This window comes from Phascolarctos cinereus, unplaced genomic scaffold (assembly GCF_003287225.1).
Source record: "Phascolarctos cinereus isolate Bilbo 61053 unplaced genomic scaffold, phaCin_HiC Scaffold_4;HRSCAF=312, whole genome shotgun sequence".
Taxonomy (NCBI): domain Eukaryota; kingdom Metazoa; phylum Chordata; class Mammalia; order Diprotodontia; family Phascolarctidae; genus Phascolarctos; species Phascolarctos cinereus.
Genome location: NW_027555847.1, coordinates 67,710,794 through 67,731,210, shown reverse-complemented (window position 1 = coordinate 67,731,210; position 20,417 = coordinate 67,710,794). Strand labels below are relative to the sequence as shown.

Below are 20,417 nucleotides of genomic sequence, written 5' to 3'. Positions count from 1 at the left end.
GTTGGAGACTATGGCTACTTCATAGAACTAATTCTACTGTGAGATAGGCAAATCCCAGGAAAGAGTTTGCCAAACAATTTGACAATATCTGCAGAACGAACTCTATCCTTCACATCTTAGCTCTTTCCCTTTCCCCCCAAGATCATTTAAAAGTATAACTGAATATCCCTTTCCTTATTATCAGCCAATTCTTTATTTCCTTTGGGCTCGTGGATTTCCTTGTTTAACTTAAAATAATGGATTCAAAATCTTGCCCTTTTATAGTTATCACCAGGGGACTTGCCAGTGTACTAAGTTGGGGAAGATATTCCCCAAATTTTCCTTTGGTTATGTGATTGTTCACCTGGAGTTGCTCATCATAGTCTCAGCTTTCATGTGGTTTTGTTTCCCCCTCTGCAGGACTGGCATTCAGGAATCACTCCACCCAGCAGTCTAGGCAGGAGAGGAAGCCAGGAATAGGGAGCTTTGAGTATGGTGGTACAAAGGCTAGAGAGCAAATCTCTCAGGCTGTAATAACCCCTCCTGATGATTGTCTCCTTCTTACATTCCCTGAGCATATGGGTTAGCACCATTTGGCACTTCTGTGAAAATATCTGGTTGTTTTTCTTGGAGCACGAAAAGCAAATGAAAATGAGAACTTTCATTTTCCCATGGCCCACTGGCCCATGGGATGTTGGTTGTTGGCAGAAAGGACCTTCAAGAGAGTCAGATTTTGGTGCAAAGGACCCCTAAATTGGAGGACATCTGCTACCCTTTACACAGACAATTGATAAGAGTCCTATGTGCTTGAGTTATGGGGCAATTCTGTTCAAAATCACATCCATTCTTATAGCATGCATCTGTCTCCTCCCTTTCCTGCCCTTGTTGTTGTCATCAAATCATAGATTTATAGCTCTTCCATTTTACAGATGAGGCACAGAGCTCTTCAGTGACAGGGATGGCTTTTTTTTTAAACTTCTATCCATAGCATGTCCTTACCACAGTTCCTGGCACATAGTAAACCCTTAATAAATGCTGGTTGATTTATTTCACAAGGTCAACTAGTAAATGTCTGATTTGGGATTTGAACCCAAGCATATCTGCCTCCAAGTCCACTGTCCTATCCAATGTACCATAATACCTCTCTCTTCTTCCTTTCTTCCTTTAGGGGGAAAAGAAAGGCAGAGAGGATGCTATTGTTGCTTTCTCCTCTTTTTACACATCACTGAAAGCATGTTCAGATGTCTTACTTTCACATTCTGGACTAAAAGAAATATTCTTTATACACTATAAATGAGAATAGGTGCAGTGACGCATGGAAGATGTATTAGTGAGGAAAGTATGGAAGGGAAATGTCTAGAAATGGAGGCAGGGTTCTACAGTAAGAGCAGAGCTTGGAGCCAGAGAGCTTACATTCAAATTCTGGCTCAGCTGCTTATTACCAGTATCACCTTGTGAGAAGGTGCTTCAACGAATCCCTTAAGCCTCTCACCTGTAAAATGAGGTCATTCAACTAGATGGCCTCTATCATCTCTTTCAGCTCTTAATCTTTGATTCTATGAAAGGTTCTTCCAATTTTAAGCATTGTGATAAATCAGAGAATGTCACGTTCATATTAGGATATTGCTATAGAGATTATCTTTGCTCCTCCATGAAGCCACCTCTAATAACTCCAATGATCACTGATCCTTCTCCTTCCTGGCAACTCATTGAACTTCTCGTCTGTACCCTATTTGACAATTTTTCTTGCTCCCTCTAAAACTGTGATATAACTGGCATAGGGAATTCTCACTGTGGAAGCTCCCTCCAATGATGCAGACTTGCCTTGGAGTTGTTCATTCATTCAGTTGTGTCCAATACCACAACGAGGCAGTGATCCAGAAGGCATGCATGCCTTGGGGTACCGAGAGGTAAAGATAAAATAAAAGCATTTTGCAGACCTTAGAGTACTATATAACGTCTGGCTATTATTAAGTGACTCACTCATAATCATGCAATCAGTATGTGTCAGAGGCAGGACTTAAACCCAGTTTTTCCTGAGTCTATTACCAGACTTCTCAAATGGATAATTAGGTCAGGTTTCTTCTCCATCTTACTTGATTGCATTTACTATATACTGTCTTTATAATTTATATTTGTGATATTATGTCTAAATCTGATCCCCTCAACAAGATTATAAGCTCTTTTGAGGGTAGGAATGTGGAACAGTTTCTTTTATGTCTTCCTTGAACAGTACTGAGCTCATAAGGCTATGCCTACTGGATTGAATTCTCTAGTAATAGAAAACTTCAGCAACTGAACATTTTATGGATATCCCAGGTTCCCCTAGAAACAGGATACAATAGACATTGAAGGAATACCCTTCAGGTTTTGTGATCCAGTGAGGGAACCCACTCTTCTGGAGAAGATCTATGTGTGCCAGGTATGGTCCATGCCATCCAATAATGAAGCAGTGTCCCAGCCTCGCTGGGTGACCCCTATATTTGAGGAATCCCAGGCTACTTGTCCCCTTGAAACACCCCACCTGCTCTGTGACTGATCTTTCAGGAAAAACAAACATGTTCAATGAGCATTCTGGGAATCTTGGGAACGTTCTTTTTCTTGGTCATGCCTCATTGGCAATGGATCTTTCCATCATGTATGTAACAGGTGTAATTCACGTTCCAGAATCCAAAGTTCTCATAAATCACTCTTTGATTCAGGCTCCCATCAAAGTTTTCTCTGAAAACCTCAGAATTTGGTTTGTATTGCCACACCTAGTATCTATGCTGGAAATATAGCTCATGATTACATCTCTTACATTTCATGCAAATGCTCAGACTAGCATAAATCAAATGAAACATATCCTAACAATTAGAGCTGTCCAAAAGTGGAATGGGTTGTTACTATGGATAGGGTGTTATCACTGGAGTCCTTCAAAAGGAAATGAACGGCAACTTCTCAGAAACATGGATGAGATTCACACTTCAGGCAAAAGTATGACTAGATGACTTACGAGGTCCCTTCTGAATACAATTATATGATTCTAAGGGGAAAAAGAAAAACAGGGGGCAGCTAGGTGGCACAGTGGATAGAGCACTGGCCCTGAAGTCAGGAGGACCTGAGTTCAAATCCAGCCTTAGACCAATCACTTGACACTTACTAGCTGTGTGACCCTGGGCAAGTCATTTGACCCCAGTTGCCTAAAAGCAAAAAAACAAAAAAACAAAAAAAACCCCACACACACAGAGCAGTATTTTTGGATGCCTAGAACTGTAAGTTTTCTACTACCTTATTCTTTCCACTGCAAGATGAACTTCCAATCTAGTGACATTTATCATCAGTATGTCTTCACCTACAGTTCAGAATTTTTCCTTTTTTATTTCCTCTTCCTGTACATCGCTGTGTCACCTGGGTAGTGACCTATAATTTGTATTTACCGCTCTTCCTTTCATTACATAATTAAAGCTTATTTGATCTATCCCTCCAGGCATCTCTTTGCTAAGGTGATAATTTTCCAATTTGATAAACTAATCCCCATTATACTGTTTTAGTGAAAACAATTGAGACAGAATAGTTCCCAACCCTTATTTTCTACCTGGATAATATGCACATTTGTATATACATATATGTATGTAAGTATGTTTGTGTATGTGTGTGTGTGTATATATAGATATAATATAATATATATATATACATATACTCTTTTTTTTTTTTAGAAAATGCTGCAAACTAAAAGTTAATTCATTGCTGAAAAGTGCTCAATTTAGAGTTTTGAGCATCTAGGTTCAAAACCTGGTTCTGCAACTTCCTTCCTGTGCAACCTCAGACAAATCATAGTCTCTCTTGGTCTCTTTATAAGTGAGGGGGTTGGATCAGATGAACTCTAAGGTACCTTTCGGCTCTAAATCTATGATTCTGTGAATAATCATTGGAACTTCAGGCAATCATTTTGTCAGCAAGTACTTATTAAGTATTTGCTATCTGCCAAATACTGTGTTACATACTATGTCAGGCTGGTAGAAAAATACTAAAGTACTGATGGACATTGAGTTCAGCCATAGGTCACCAGGTGGTCACCTAATGTAGGTATTCATCCTTATTCTGCATCTGACATGTACTGAATATGACAGGGACATTTATTCCAAGAGGAAATTCCTATCTTATTTGTCAAACAGATGAATCATTTTTTCTTAAAATTTCTACCTCATGGTAACAATAACCAAAGGCACTTTTGGATATGGGAAAAACAAACTCATGACTAGACACTTGTCCTTTCAACAAAGCATATTCTTAGTAACATTTCTTTTCTGATAGTAGGTATAGTTGTATAATATGATGTACAAGCATTAAATCTAGGACTTATGATTTTAAGTAGGTATTCTTAAGCCATCTTTATATAGCAAATAAGCTTTGATGAATCACCTGGTGTCTATTAAGAGACTTAACCATGATCATGTACCTAGTACATGTCAGCAGTGGGATTTAAACCCAGCCCATCCTGATTCCTCTATCTGCTACCCACTGCTTACCATTATTTTAGGAAAGATAGTTGCTAGGTAAGTTGTTCCTTCTAACTTCTGTATTCCAAGAAGACTTCTATTCCATTCAGCCCCATACTACTGATGCCATTGATTTTTTATGTGATTGAGAAAGCAAGGACGGATCATGGGGGTAGTGGTCAGTAAGCTATTTTATCTACTAAGATCCAAATCAACACTCTCTCAATCTCCTCACTTACCCATGAGGGAAATAAAATGTTCTCCCAACATTAAAGGACAATAGGCACATTGAGACTCAAATGTATTTCTTGGACTGGTCCTTGTCCTCATTGTTAGGTCTCCAATAGTAGATTCAAACGAGAGAGATCTGAAGTTTGACCCAGAAACCAGTTAGAAGCACAGATTTGGTAATGAGAAGGAACGTGGAGGAGGGGGTGAAGGTTAAGCAGTGACTCTGGCTTATAGACTTCTAGAAGAGGAAGTGGCTTTATTCATTTGAAAAATATTCCTCTATGTGAATAAGCAGCCGTTAAGTCCCTGCTGAATGGTTTAAAAAAAAAATAGAACCCTGGCCAGTGATGAGGAGTTGCTTACTCATGATATCTCCAGGAGGAAAATACCAGGCAGACCACATATGTTACTGTTTATGCTTCTTATAAAGACAGATTGAATGCTTGTAAAGGATTTTGAGAAATTTGCGAAATAGAAACACATGCACGTGTTATCTTCTTCAGTCTTCTTCAAACACAAAATATTCTTTCAATAAAGACTTCATATCTCATCAAAATCCATGATTATTGGCCTGCAAGAGAGTAGAGATTTAATTTTGTCAATTTTCAATCAAAAGCATTGATGTAGATGGAGCTTGATGGGCATTGGATGCCACCAAAATTTCTTAAAAACTCACTAGTGCTTTGGACTTGCTACAGTTGGTTTGAAGCAAGGCTCTATTTATTCCTTCATTCGTTCATTTAATTATTTATTTATCTATTTGCTTGTTTGTTCATTTATTTATTTATTTGTTCATTTATTTATTTTTGCTGAGGCAGTTGGGGTTAAATGACTTGCTCAGAGTCACACAGCTAGTGAGTGTTATGTGTCTGAGGTCGGATTTGAAGTCAGGCCCTCCTGACACCAGGGCCAGTGCTCTATCCACTGTGCCACCTAGCTGCCCCAGAAGCAATGCTTCTTATCCCAGCACCTACAGACTCCCTTCCCATGAACAGATTTCAGAGGGGTCCAAGAGCTTGGATAGGAAACAAAAATCTTTTTGCCAACAGCCAACTGAAATTTAACATTTTCTTCAATTACTTCAGAACACCATTCCAAGAAGAGATCAACAGGCTCTATCAGACAGCAAAAGGGATCTATGATAAAAACAAAACAAACAAGCAAAAAACCCAGATTCAGAATTTCTGGTTTAGAGGAATAACTAAGACAATATCAGAGGTGATGACCTAGGAGAAAAAGAAGCCAGGCAATTTCACAGGATATAGCAGTTGGGGGCAACAGAGGGGAGGAAGGTGGTGCCTTGTTATCAGTGGAAAAGTGGCAGGAACACTGGATTTGGAGGAGGAGGACCTTGGTTCAAATCCTAGCTCTGCGACTTAACTTGTGTGACCTTGTTTGTAGAAGTGACTGAAACCTCTCTGAGCCTCTACAGAAGAGGGGGATTGACTTCCAGCTCTAATTTTAGGATCCTGGGATTTTATTTATTTTTATTTTTTTTGCTTTTTGGTGAGGCAATCAGGGTGAAGCGACTTGCCCAGGGCACACAGCTAGTAAGTGTTGGGATTTCTTTTTTTAATAACACTTCAAATATTTCAGTACTTGAGTGTCTTTGCTCCCTCCTCTGTGACAGTGCACAACCCCTCTGAGTCCTTAGCCTGGGCTATTTAGCCCTGATGAATGGCTGTGGACAAAAACTCCCAACACCTGCTGTCTATACTTGTGTTAATAAACTTCGCTGAAATTAGCTAAGATGACTCCAGGCAGCTGTACCTGAAGCCTTTCCAGTTTCATAGCTAAAAACTAAGCCAGATCAGTACTGGTGGGGTGAGAGGTTAGCTGGGACTAGACAGGCAGATTTTGGCTCTTCATGTCATTATTTTCCCATGAGACCACAGGCACATTTAGTGTGTATGTGTGTATATACACCTATATGCTTTTTAGAAATTCACTTCAGGTCAGCAAACCTCTCCTGCCTTTTCAGAAGCCATCTACCCTCCACGCCTGAAATACACTCCCTCCTTACCTTCCTGAGATACAGCCTCCTATGGGAAGCCCTTTGTGATCTCAATAGCTACTAGAGCTCTCTCTCCTAAAATTTTATAGTATTTACTTACTGTATAAATGTATATTTCTCCCTACCTACCTTTGCCCCATGGCAGGCAGGGATGGTTTTTATTTTTTTTCTCTTTATTCCCAGGGCCTAGCATTATATTTTGGGCAATTGAATTGGCTAGTGTGTATTTAGCACTGTCTTAGGTTTTATGTGGAATCCAAAAACGGTATAAATTCGGGTTTGGGGTTTTTTATTTTTATTTTTTTGATAAGCTGATATGCCATTTGGAGACAATACATACATTTATCCATGCTCACATGCATGTACATGCACACACATGTTAGGTGATAGCTTTAAAGTTACACGACTAAGTTATACTAGAATGGAAGCTCAAGAAAATCCCTCCCATACTTTTAGTTCCATGAAGGCATCTCTCCCAGTGCCTGGCATAGTGCCCTGCTTAACAAATATTTGTTGAGTTGAATTTTAAAAGTTTACATTTCAGGAATATGACTATTTATAATAAATAAAACACATTCCCAGAAACATTTGTAATTACAAGAACTACAAATACCCAATTTGGAGCCACCCTTTACAGACAAAGTGCTACCTCCTCCCAGGATTTCTTTGGCTGATGTGAAGAAAAATCTCTTCCCTATCGCTTCTATTTTTCCCCCCTAAGATGGATTATATTGAGTTCTTCCATTTTTATTGTAGCTTTTCTACTTCAGAGACTTTTTCTTGCATACACATAGGTTCTCTTCTTCTCTTATCTTTCTCTTCCAGCTGTATTAGCTCAGCAAAATATCTCCCTCTCTTGTAATATGTAGTGACAGAATATTATAGGAAATGTTAATTGGTGATTAATACATGAAAGTGGAGCCAGAGAGGTATAGTACATATGTATTACATATTTGTAATTATAATACTATGATGCCAATGTCTCAGCATGGATTGAAGGTAACGTGCTCAACTCTTGAAGACTTTCCTAGCAAAGGGTAGACTTTGGCAGTTCCTATCAAGCTGGGAGGTATTTGAATATGAACTCAGTGAGATGTGTTGTCCAAGGACCAGTCTAGATGAATTCAGAAAAATTTATCATAAGACTGACAGCAGGGTGATGAATATTTCTTCCTCAACAACTGTCAAAGACCACCTACAAAGTTATGTGCAGAAAAAATTGTAGATCTTTAAAATTGTTGTGATATATCTATATGTCCCTGTATTGCACATATGCATGTACTGTATCTAGAGTTAGGCTGAATGTTCAAATTCGAAGTGTTGCCCAGAAAGGTTAGTCCTTTAAGTCTTTAAGATGTGCATGAGAAGTAATCAAAGAGTCTCTGTTCATATGGCAGTAGACCTACTTCCTAATCTGGAGCTGCATTCAAAGCTCACCATTTCCCTGAGTGCCAGCCATTTGGGCACTAGCACAGGAGGACAGCAATTGATTGGTTCAACCAAAAGTTATTATGAGAAGGCTTCTGGAATTGTTTGATCATCAAGTATGTAAACATACAAAGCTTCTTTGTCTTACTACTGCTTATAATCATCATGTAAATGTTTTTTTGAGTCTACTTATGAGTAGATTCATGAGTGTGTGTACGTGTGGGGGGGTGGTTAGGTGGGAGGAGGTGGGGAATCCCCATAACATTATACAGGATGAGTAAATTGGTCCATGCATGATGTTTTTTGGAGATGATTCAGTTTGTTTCGGAGGTGTCTGAGCACATGGCTCATTTTTGTGGTCAAATCACGTAGGATGCAAGAATTACATGGTGTTATTTAGGAAATTCAACATGGAAGGAGGGGTCAACATGGAGAGGGGAAATGAAGAAACGTAGACTACACAAACATATTTAGACATCTTTCCTCAATATTCTAGTTTTCCAGAAGAAGAGAAATGTGTCAGCTGCTCAAAGGGAATGAAGTTACAAGGCTGCCTTATTGACTTTCAGCCTAATTTTCATGGCTTTGCCTGACTGGGCCATGTGTAATCTCAGCAGCAGCTCTTTGGCTGGATGTGGGGGAGGGGAGGAAAGGAAGGACGAGGAATCTAGCCAATTTTGATTCTAATTTCCAAAGCCACAGGACTTACTTCTTTACTCTCAAGGTAATTTGTGTGTTCAAAGCACAGCCTTTACTATGACTACTCTTTCCCCCCAAAAGCACTCTTTCTATTTTACGTTTGTTGACACATGTCTTTCAAATCCCTGGGTTGTAAGTAGAACTTTTCTCCTTTTTCTCTTAAAGTTACAGCCATCAGTCATGGGCCTTGATCATTTCACTGTCTCTAGTGAACACTTGGCTGACTTCCCAGGGATAAAGCAAAACTTGCCCACAGTAAACAGTTTATATATTAAGTAATACACTCAAAGTCTTAATCCCTGGGGGTGAGAGGCAACTCAGCAGAGTGGGCAGAATGCAAGATTGGAGATTAGGAAGTCCTGAGTTCAAATCTCAGGCTTAACACTTACTACCTGTGTGACCTTGGGCAAGTCACTTAAAATCAGGTTCCTCATTAATTAAATGGAAATAATACCTGTACTACCTATCTCACAGGGTTGTTGATAGGCTCCAATAAGATTTTGGTGCATATACATACATACATAATACACATATGCGTATATTGTATTAATATTAATTATATTAATAAATTATATTAATGTGTACGTGTATATCTGTGTGTGTTCGTGTCCATATATGTGTAGGTATGTGTGTGTGTCTTGAGGAAGCATCTAAGTAGCTCAGAGGATAGAGCTCTGGGCTCTATCTGGGTCAGGAAGATATGAGTTCAAATCCAGATTCAGACACTTACTAGCTGTGTGGCCTTGGGCAAATCCCTTAATTCCTGTTTGCCTAGGATGGCCTTAATCTACTGGAGAAGGAACCCACTCCAGTGTCTTTGGCAAGAAAACCCCAAATGGAGTCACAAAGGGTTGGACACAACTGAATATATGTACACAAATGTGAGTGTGTATATACATATATGCTTTATAATCTTAATTGAATTTTTCAGTCTTTATCAGTTATAATACACACATACACACACTTTAAAAAGTAAAAATAAAGGAGAATATACTTTTTGGTTCAGTTTTGACTCAACTCACCAACTCCATGATTTTTCAGCCAAGGTAAGACTGATCAGGAGAGTTTAACCTTTTGATCCCTCTATTCTACGTTCCTGGACATCCCTCTTATTGGAATTGATTCATTGGTTTGCCAAACATACATAGTGGCTAACTAAATCACTTCTCCCTGTCTCCTTCCCCTCTCTCTCCCTCCCGACCACCTTTGGTAAATGGAATTGGTGGCTGTATGGTACTGGTACTTCCGATGACCAGCAATGCATACGTCATACGTACTAAAAAACAATTGTTTTGTATTCAGAACATTTCTTTTTTTCCCAGGCAGATTAAACAGAAAGGCCGTCTCAAAATGTGCATTTGCATGTTTCAGGATCAGATTCCCCATCTCCTGAAAAAAGTCATTTCCATTTTAGCTCTGTAAAAAATGATGTGGAGATTATTCTAAGAACAGTTTTGTTTCTTCTCTTTTTTTGTGACACCTCCTCCCTACTCTAGCTTTGCTGCAGCAGAGCAAGGTGAATAAGTCATGGGTAAATATTTTTAAATACTTTGTTATCCGGGTTCTCTCTCTACTCACTGCAGATCCTGGTCTCCTTTTTCCATTAATTTCATATATTGTCCTTTGTAGAGAGGCCAATATTTTCTTGAGTTGTGCATACATGCTACCACACTTGTGGATAAGAAAAAAAAATCTGTCTACCAGCTGTTGAGAAACATCTGGGGAAGATGCAGATCAAGCATCTGATCACTGACTAAATGTTTCAATCTTTTTCCAGATGCTTGGCATTATATAGGCAAAACTATTGTGTAATTAATAGATTTCTTTTTACACTTGAACCTCCATTAGTCCCAGTTCTTTGATATATAAAATAAGTCAGAAATTGTCTGGCAGAAGGGTCCTTTGATCATTGTTTCAGTGTGTTTTATTGGTATCGGTGCTACTCTTAGCAATAAAATATTGAGGGTGCCAGCAAATGTGGAGAATTCATAATTGTCTCTTTGTAGAATTGGGTTTGTAGAATTAAGGGTTTTGGGAGTATGTGCATATGTGTGTGGTGATAAAAGAGATGTAATTTAGAATTTAATATTTTCCCTGTCAATCTAAATAGAAATAGAATTCTAGAGGAATTCAAAGAAACATGGCAAGGCTTGTTTGAATTGATGCAGAGCAATGAAAGAAACAAAAGAATAATATACTCATTGACGATAATAATATAATTGGGAACAATACTAAAAGGAAGTTGGTCTTAATAATAATAATAGTTAACATTTATATAGCACTTACCATGTGCTATATAAATTATTATTGTGGGGCAGCCAGATGGTGTAGTGGGTAGAATACCAGGCTTGAAATTAGGAGGATATGAGTTAAATCTGGCTTCAGACACTTCCTAGCTGTGTGACCCTGGGCAAGTCACTTAACCTTGTTTGCCTCCGTTGCCTCATCTATAAAATGAGATAGAGAAGGAAATGACAAACCACTGCAGTATCTCTGCCAGAAAAGCCCAAATGGGGTCATGAAGAGGCAGATATGACTAAATGACTGCACAATAACATTCTGTGCCACACACTGTACTAAGCATTTTGCAATCAAGATGTCATTTGATCTTCAACACAACCCTGGGAAGTAGGTACTCTTATCATCCCCATTTTACAGATAAAGAAACTGAGGCAAACACAGAGATTAAGTGACTTGCCCAGGGTCATACAGCTAGGAAGTGCCTAAGGAAGGATTTGTACTGGTCTTCTTGATTCCAGGCCAAGTGCCCCCTCATTGTGCCGCCTAGATTAAGCTTCTCTGGCTCTGTAAAATAAGTGGGTTAGAGTAGGTGTCTTCTAAGATGCCTTTCAACTTGAACTTTATGATTTCATGTGGACATAGTAATAAGTGTTGGTCCCAGAAGAACCATGCAACCCTCTGCTTGTTAGAGAGATGGCTGACTGTGTATGGGATATTGCTTAAGCTCTCAGAAATAATTGCTATGTGCACTGTTTTTGTTTAACTATTTTTCTTTGTTATAAGAGAGGGTTCTGTGAGGCAGGCTTGTTATGCTAGGAAACAGTGAATTGTGAGAAAATAAAATAAAAGGCATGCAACTTAAAAAAAATAGATTGTAATTTTATCAACTCAATAAGATTTTTAGAAACTTCGGTGTTAAGACCACAATGAGTGGTCTAATTATAGTTATTAAGTAAAGGGCACTTATCTCTGTGGGTAGCTGTCCTTTCCCCAGAATTCTATAACTTGCGTGATGCCCACACATTCTGTATGTGTAGTTTCTAATTCACTCTTGGTATTTCATGTGACATCATTTTCCTTCTTTCCCTACTCTCTCTCTACAGTTTGCCAAGGAACAAGTAACAAGCTGACCCAGTTGGGTACTTTTGAGGACCACTTCCTGAGTCTCCAGAGAATGTTCAATAACTGTGAGGTGGTACTTGGAAATTTGGAAATCACCTATGTCCAAAAAAATTATGACCTTTCCTTCCTAAAGGTGGGTATGACAGCTGATTTTCCTTTCCATCCCACCCCCAAAATAGGGTAAATGAGAGACCACATGAGCAATAAGAGAATTGTTGTGGAGTTAAATTCCAATGTACTTTGTATCCAGGAATTAAGATTGCAAGACATACATATTCAATAGGAAATACTTATTAAGTCATACTCTAGCTACATGTTGTATTTTCAAAGTAAACTGAAATAGAACACCCACATGTGGGATGGTTTGGATCCTGGGAATATTTTGAACTTTCTCTCTCACTGTAATTTTAGTGCTCCTGGTGGCTTCATGGAGGTGAATGTGGGGGTTTGATGGGCGGCATTTTTTATTTAAGTGCCAGGGAAATCGCAGGAGATCAGAACTTGGGTTTACCAGTTTTCATCCAATTTTAGAATAAATAAGAAGGCACAGTTTCTGTGTGTTGAACTGTCTAGTCAAATGACAGAGCCAAGTGACTTATTCTAAATTGACCAAGAGAGGTCTTCTTTAAGGCTGATATTTTGGAAAGGAAAATCTGTCATAATTTATCTAAATCCCAAATTATTAAATGTGTCCTCTCCTGATCAGTTTTAATAGTTATCGTTTGTATATTTTTTATGCATTTATATATAATTTCATGCCATGCATGTTCAACATAATAACATGTAGAATGAGTGTCATCCATGCCTTCATGTCCTTGCCAAGTTGATCACCATGCTTCCAAAGCACAGCCTTCATCCTTCCACCCAGGAGAATCTTCAGCTTCCTTCAAGGCTGAGCCTATGTGGTGCCTTCTACACGGGGCCAAACGTAAATTTGTATTTACCCTGGATAAATTTTCTATTTACTGCATTCGTGTTGTCTATCCCATTCCAACCACTCCAAATAGAACATAAGGTCCTTAAGCATAGAGAATGGTTTTTGTTGTTGTTGTTGTTTTTCAGAACTCTGAACTCCGTAACTGACGTATAGTGGGCATTTAATAAATGTTTGTTGGATGATTGAATGCTTGTATAGATGAATGAATGAATGAATGAATGAATGAATGAAATCTCATGGTCCTCTGATGACAAATAATAATGTAAAGAAATGTAAAACTACGTCCTCTTTATTTCTCCAGACCATCCAGGAGGTTGCTGGCTATGTGCTCATTGCTCTCAATGCAGTCGAGAAAATTCCTTTGGAAAACCTGCAGATCATCCGAGGAAATGTGTTGTACGAAAATTTTTATGCCCTTTCTGTGCTCTCCAACTATGATGTGAATAAAACAGGAGTGAGGGAACTGCCCATGAGGAATCTACTAGGTAAGAGACTATCCGGGGATACGCTTTGAGGATGAAGCAATTGGAATTTGAAAAGTCCCTCCCTGAGGAATTAGGGGGAGAAAGGATGGAGGAGGGTATTCTAGGCAGGAGAAGCAGCATGCACAAAGCTCTGGGCTGGATGTGGCCTGTCCATAGCCCCTCTTTTTTTTCACCAGAGAGAACTTCATTGAGGCTCCTAGTAAAGGCTAGTATAATTGGTTTCACAGATTCCCTTTTATTCTCCTGAGCAAACACTTGCTCAGAATGCAGTCAAAACCAACATAGCTTTATCTGAGGACAAAATCCATTATAAAAATACAGGTAGCTAATAACAAGGAAACTGAGGGTAAACCATGCCAGTTTTTTAAGAAAGGAATGAGGCAAAGGAGAGAGAAATCAATACATTTATCAGATCCCGGGAGCAGGAAAATAAGAACAGTCAAGCCGCTGGCGAGTTCTCTCCATGCAGATCAATCCTTCAGCATTTCAGTGAACCAGACAAGCCTCCCACTGTTCACAGTTACATTCCGCTTGTCACAGAAACTAGAAACCTTTGAGCTATCTCTGAATTACCCGTGTCCTCCAGCCTGTATATCTGAGGAATTACCGACTGCCTTCAGTTCTTCCTTGAAAATGTCTCTTTTGTGCAACTGACTTTCACCCTAGATCAAGTCTCCATCACCTCAAACTTTGGTTATTGCTAGAACCCTCCTTAGTTAGTCTAGATCCATCCTGCCTTCTAATCCAGTCTACGCAATGCTATCAGGTCAATCTTCCCCTAATACTACTTTATCATGATCATTCCCATTGTTCAAAACTTTTGACTGGCTCCCCGTTACCTCTAGGATATGGTATGTTAGAGACAAGACTTGTGATTTCATTGGCCAATCTTCTAATGTGGCTCAGCATCCCCACAACTTATTGCTGGGGCCTAAAAGCCAAATCCGGCCCATGGTAACTCTGTTATACTTTGCTGACCCCTGGCAAAGAGCAGTGGGAATTTAAATGACTTGGTCAGTTTAAAGTGAGACTCCTTTTCTGGATTTCTAGTCTTATTTTTCTGCCACATTCCAACATGAACCTTCTATTCTCACCAACTTCTTCACTGTCCCCATTCTGTACCTTTGACTTCCTTTCCTAGAATTCCTCTTTCCTTCCTTTCTGTCTCTTTTTAAAAATAATTTTAGTCATTGATGACTTTTGTTTTTTAACTCGAAGTCATTTCTGTACTTGTACACACACACAGAGAATTCTACGTTGTGGTTCCCTGCTGCTATAGCGAAAGGAAACCTCTCCCTTTCCTTTCCATCATCGAAATCCTATCCATGTTTCAGAACGCAGGTCAAATTAAGTCCCAATTCCTCCATGAAACCTTCACCATCTGCTCTAGCCCCCACTGACCCCCTCTCTGTTACCCTCTGTAGGGCACTTGTCCTTAGAAATGAAGATGTAAAAAACCTCACAAGTATTTTGAATAGAATACAATTGAAGGTTTGTTTTCTTTTATTTATGTAGAAATCCTTGTTGGTGGTGTTCGGTTCAACAATAACCCAACCCTGTGTAATGTGGAGACGATCCAGTGGAAGGATATTGTGGACTCCGCCTATTTAAACAATATCACAATAGACAATAACAGCCATCCTAAGAGTTGTAAGTGTTCTGTAAACTTTCTTCAAGCTGCTAATTCTAGTAATTCCCTAGTTCTGGGAAGGAGAGGAAAAATATTCATTCAGCGTCTTTTCTAGAATCCCCCCATCGCCCTGCCATTTTATTTTTCAAAAGGTAAATGAATTCTCAAGGTAGGTAAAATAGGGCCCATATAAGGGGGTAGAGGGAGTGAATACTATTATGTGAGAGAAAAGAGTCACTCATGTGTCACAGTGCATATTATCACCTGTATGACCCTAGACAAGTCACTTAACCTCTGTCTAGCTCAGTTTTCTCATCTGCAAAAGGATTGACTTAAAAGGATTGACTTAATAGTCCCTAAGGTTCCTTCAGCCTCTAATTAGACTGCTATAAACAACTCATTTTATAAGAAACTGAAACCTTTATCTCAAGCCCCTGTAGTCATATATGAGCTATGTGATACAGTTGGGTTTTGGGAAACTATTTGGTGGGTAGTGAGAAGGGTGAATGGTCCAGGCTAGCAATCTGAACTATAACTCAAGAAATGTCTCTATAAATAACCTCTTTAACTGTTAAGCCACAGGCTAATCAGATTAGACAACCAAGAAAGCTTTTGTCTTTCTCCCCAAATGAAGAACCTCAATTAGTCAGTCTCTCTTTAATGATTCTTGCTATGCTTTTGACTCTTCTAGACTGGAGTAAGAGCTATCAGAGGCTAGCCCCTGAAAAGTCTGCTCTATGGCTAATCATTGTCAGAATTTTTCTCTCTTGGATATTCTCCAGTAGGGAAGCAACCACTCTGTCCAATATCTATGCTATTATTTCAACATAATGTGTATAATTTGTGTCCAATTCATGAGACTGGTCAGTGCTCTTAATGCCTGGTTGCTCTCAATATTCTCCACATTTTGAGTTTGGGCCACAATGTATATGTCACAGGTGAAAATCAATTGTGTATTAATGAGTCAGCTCAGTTTTCTAGTTTGAACCAAGTTATTTTTGCCTTCATGTTATTGGCTCTTGGTAAATGATAATATATGAATTTTACATTCATTTCCGAGTCCAAGTCAACATTTTCCTATAATACCTATAATCATAACATGCAGTCTATATTATTAGTATGTAAATTGATTTTTCTTAATGATAGACTTAGAAACAGCTATAATTCATGTCCAAGTGATCACTTAGTCTTATCATTACATATACAAACATATATATGTATATATATATATACACACATGCATATATATGCATATATGTATATACACACTCACACACACACACACACATTTTGTACAGACGGTCATGCACACACAAGGGCAGCCATCCATTATACCTGAGGGAATTAAGATGAGAATGGTGATCCCTGCAGAAACGAGCTATTTTGAAGGGTGTAAAATAAACAAAAAACCCTTTTTACCAACCCTGGTAAAAGAAAATATAATAAAATTAAAAAAAAACTAATTAAAAATAATAAATATTTTAATTTACCAAAGAAAAAAGGAAACTTCAGGAATAAAATTACTTCTAAGTTATTAAGTTATTACCAGGGCAGCTAGGTGGTGCAGTGGATGGAACACCAGCCTCAGAGTCAGGAATAGCTGAGTTCAAATCCAGCTTCAGACACTTACCAGCTCTGTGACCCTAGGCAAGTCAGTAACCTTGATTGCCTAAAAATAAAAACAAATTATTACCAAAAATTATATTCTCATGACTGATTTAATTTTTTTAACCCATCTGGTGTTTTGGTACTTTCCCACTCAGTGAAACCTTGAAGAGCAAAACCATACAGAATTATTCAAGTGAATAAATGACATAAAAGAAATTTACATGAATTAAGAAATTAAATTACATGTTCCAATAGTATCTAAACAAAGACATATAACTAACAAGTGTAATTTTTAGGTACTTAAGAAAGTCCTACAAACCAGTAGCAGACCTCAACACATTAGTGAGTTTCTCAGGCCACTCAACAATCACTCAAATTGGCTTCTGAAAAAACAGAGATTTTTCATCTTCCCAGGCCAAAATTCATTTCAAGGCCCAGACTATATAAGACATGTGTGCCTATTGTATAGTTACATTCAGAGACAATCAAATTAAATATTAAGGTGGTAACTTGAAATGGGGAGAATTACCTATACATGTAAACTTACTTGTTATTGGTGACTGTCAGAGCATGGAAAAATAAGCAACACTTCAACAGTATTAATTAAGCACCTACTATGTGCAAGGCACTATGTCACAGAGAATGTAAAGGCAACAGAAAATGGCCAGGGTCTTCAAGAGCCAGGATTTAAAAGAAACCCCTTAAGTACTATGTTCTTCAGTTACCTCATAGATGTCAACAAGCTTAACATGGTGCCTTGCATGTAGTAGGTACTTAATAAATGCCAGCTCTGTATTACCTCACTGGATAATCTTGTCTTCTTCTCTGGGTCAATTTCCTCACAACTATACGATGAGGAGATTAGACTAAATTCTCTCCTTTCCAATGCTAAGATTCTTAAAGTTGTTAATGGTTGAATTTATTGGTGAGCTTTTATTTCTTCATCTGCAGCTGGTTTTATTGTTTATTTTTGCTGTGTTTCCATTCCATTCAGAATTCGTAATAAGTTGGGAATAATGGACAAAATTATTTCAATGGATCTGATCCCTCACATTGGAATATTATGAATTTATCTTTTTTTTTAATTACTAATTTTAGGTGAAAAGTGTGATTCTAGTTGTCCCAATGGAAGCTGTTGGGGTCCTGGACCACAAAATTGCCAGAGTTGTAAGTCTATGGATTTTTTCCTGTTTATCTGTGCACTCAGTTTCTTCAAATGATTAGGCAATAACCTGAATATCTACCAGTGGGGATAATAATATCTTCACTGCCTTCCCCTAGAGGGTTGTTGCAATGTCCAAGTAAGATAATCCATGTAAAGCACTTTATAAAAACTTAAAACATTACAATAACTGTGTACTATCATTTTAATTATTATATAAGATTCTTTGTTTTTTCTGATAATGGCTCAAAGCCTGGGGAGCTCACCTGATTTGATTACAGGAAACACTAGGCCTGGTAGTGAGCTTTTTATAGCTGAAACTCAATTAAGGGAACAAGGGACTGGCCTAGTCTATTAGAGTTGATAGTGACTGAAGTCTTGCACTGACCAAATCCAATTTGGAAGAATACTTTTTGGATGAATCTTGATTTATCAGGGTGCTTTGGATGTTTTGCTGACGTTCAACCATGCCTGGTTGTTCTTCCTTCTGGATCTTGAAGGCTAGATCTAATACTGTCATCTCATTTTGAGGACATAAACAGGCTTCCTTGCCTCTGGGCCTGGCTGTTTAGTACCAGATGAAAATTAAACTTTGGCTTTCATATGACCCTGAACTGACTTCTGAAATACCATACAACCTCACATCTGTTCTCTGAACCCATCTGTTACCATATTGTTCCCCTTACCTGCGAAAAGTCTCAAGTATCAGCACTGAACAAGGTCAGTGAAAAAGGTATAATAATCACAAAGATTATTCTAGTTACTGTTTGTAGTGGAAAATGCCTGGGAAGTTCCTGTATACTGTAAATACAAGGGAGGCCATGTTTGATAATTGGTACCCAAACAGAAACCATCTTATTCAGAACAGGGAACCCAACAGGGTGTCCTAAGGAAGAAAGCATTTGCATCTTCATGAAACTATCCAGGCAAGAACAGTTTAGAGCAGAAAGTCATGTGGAACTGATGAGGTTGTCAGAAAATGACAAGTAGTATTGCTTTACCAAAAACCCAAAACAAGAAGTTCTTTAAAAAAAAGCCTTGGAGCAGTGACTGACATATCCTCTTCTACCTTCAAAGGACACAGCAGCACCTCTCTGTATCCTCTCTCAGCTCCATAGCATCCCAAGCTCCTGACACAATTCGTAAAGTAAACTCCTCAATGCATGTGAAGGCAACCTACCCTTATAGGGTTTGACGACTGGCCCTAGAACCTACCCATTTGGAAAAGGACTCACCAAAGCTTGAAAATAAACACCCAATGCACCTTTGATGAACCTAATCTACGGAGAAAAAACCAAAGCATTTTAATGAACATCTGGTTCACCTGTGACCTTTGCTCTTTTTCAGTGACGAAGACCATCTGTGCCCAGCAGTGCTCAGGACGGTGTCGCGGTAGTTCCCCCAGTGACTGTTGCCACAACCAGTGCGCAGCAGGTTGTACTGGACCCCGAGAGAGTGACTGCTTGGTAAGAGGGAACCATTGTGTAGCCTACAGGGCTTCCCAGTTCCTGCAGTGTCTTATAACAATGAACATAGAACCTCAAGGTTTGCAAAGCACTTTGCATATGTTATCTCATGATTCTCACAGAATCCTGATGAGATAGGAGCCATTAGTAACCTCATCTTACAGATGAGAAAACAGTTAGACTGAGATAAAATGGTCTGCCTGGGGTTACACAGCTAAGCAGTAAGTGTCTGAAGCCGGATGTGAACTGCCTAACTTCAAGTCCACTATTGTACCCACTTGCTATCTCTACTCATTTTATTTTGAGATTGAACCCTCAGAGACAGTTACTTGAGAAGGCATGGGACAGGAAAAGTACTTTTACTTCGTGGAGAATCAGATGACTTTGTGTGATAGTGACATCACAGTTTACCACAGAGAGCTCTCAAAACCACTTTCTGTTTTTCACTGTGGTGGCATCTACAAGAAAGCCTCAGCAGTTTGCTTTAAAACCTCCTAGAATCCATTTTGCTTGACTAAAGGGATCCTGGACCGGCCACATACCCAGACCTAGGGCACCCTTGGAACTGCTAAGACCATGGTTATAGGCGTGGGCTGTGCAGGAAAGGATCCACAGCCTTCCCTAGGGGGTTAGGGATGTTTCATGCCTTTGATCCAGTGGCCTCTTTGTTCTATGAACAAGAACCACCATCTTTCCACTTTGGGCCTTTTCTTGGGCTATCCTCCATGCCAAAGTACCAGCCAAAATTCCATCTTCTACAAGAAGCCTTCCCCAACTTCTCTTCAGTCCAGTGTCTTCCCTCTGTTAATTATTTGTTATTTATCCTGTATAGAGCTCGCTTTGTATATATTTGTGTGCATGTTGTCTCCCTCATTAGATTATATGCTCCTGAGGACAGGGACTGTCTTTTGCCTCTTTTTATGTCCCTAGTGCT

At 38.9% G+C, this 20,417-nt stretch overlaps 1 protein-coding gene across 4 annotated transcripts in view; it reads left to right on the top strand.

Moving 5' to 3' along the window:
- EGFR (epidermal growth factor receptor) overlaps positions 1 to 20,417 on the top strand; it is a 251,701-nt gene that overhangs the window by 152,193 nt on the left and 79,091 nt on the right. For all 4 annotated transcript variants that reach the window (XM_020981282.2, XM_020981283.2, XM_020981286.2 and 1 more), the window contains exons 2-6: positions 12,177 to 12,328; positions 13,434 to 13,617; positions 15,133 to 15,267; positions 17,954 to 18,022; positions 19,365 to 19,483. In XM_020981282.2, the coding sequence (XP_020836941.1) occupies positions 12,177 to 12,328; positions 13,434 to 13,617; positions 15,133 to 15,267; positions 17,954 to 18,022; positions 19,365 to 19,483 (659 nt within the window). The remainder of the gene's footprint in view (positions 1 to 12,176; positions 12,329 to 13,433; positions 13,618 to 15,132; positions 15,268 to 17,953; positions 18,023 to 19,364; positions 19,484 to 20,417) is intronic.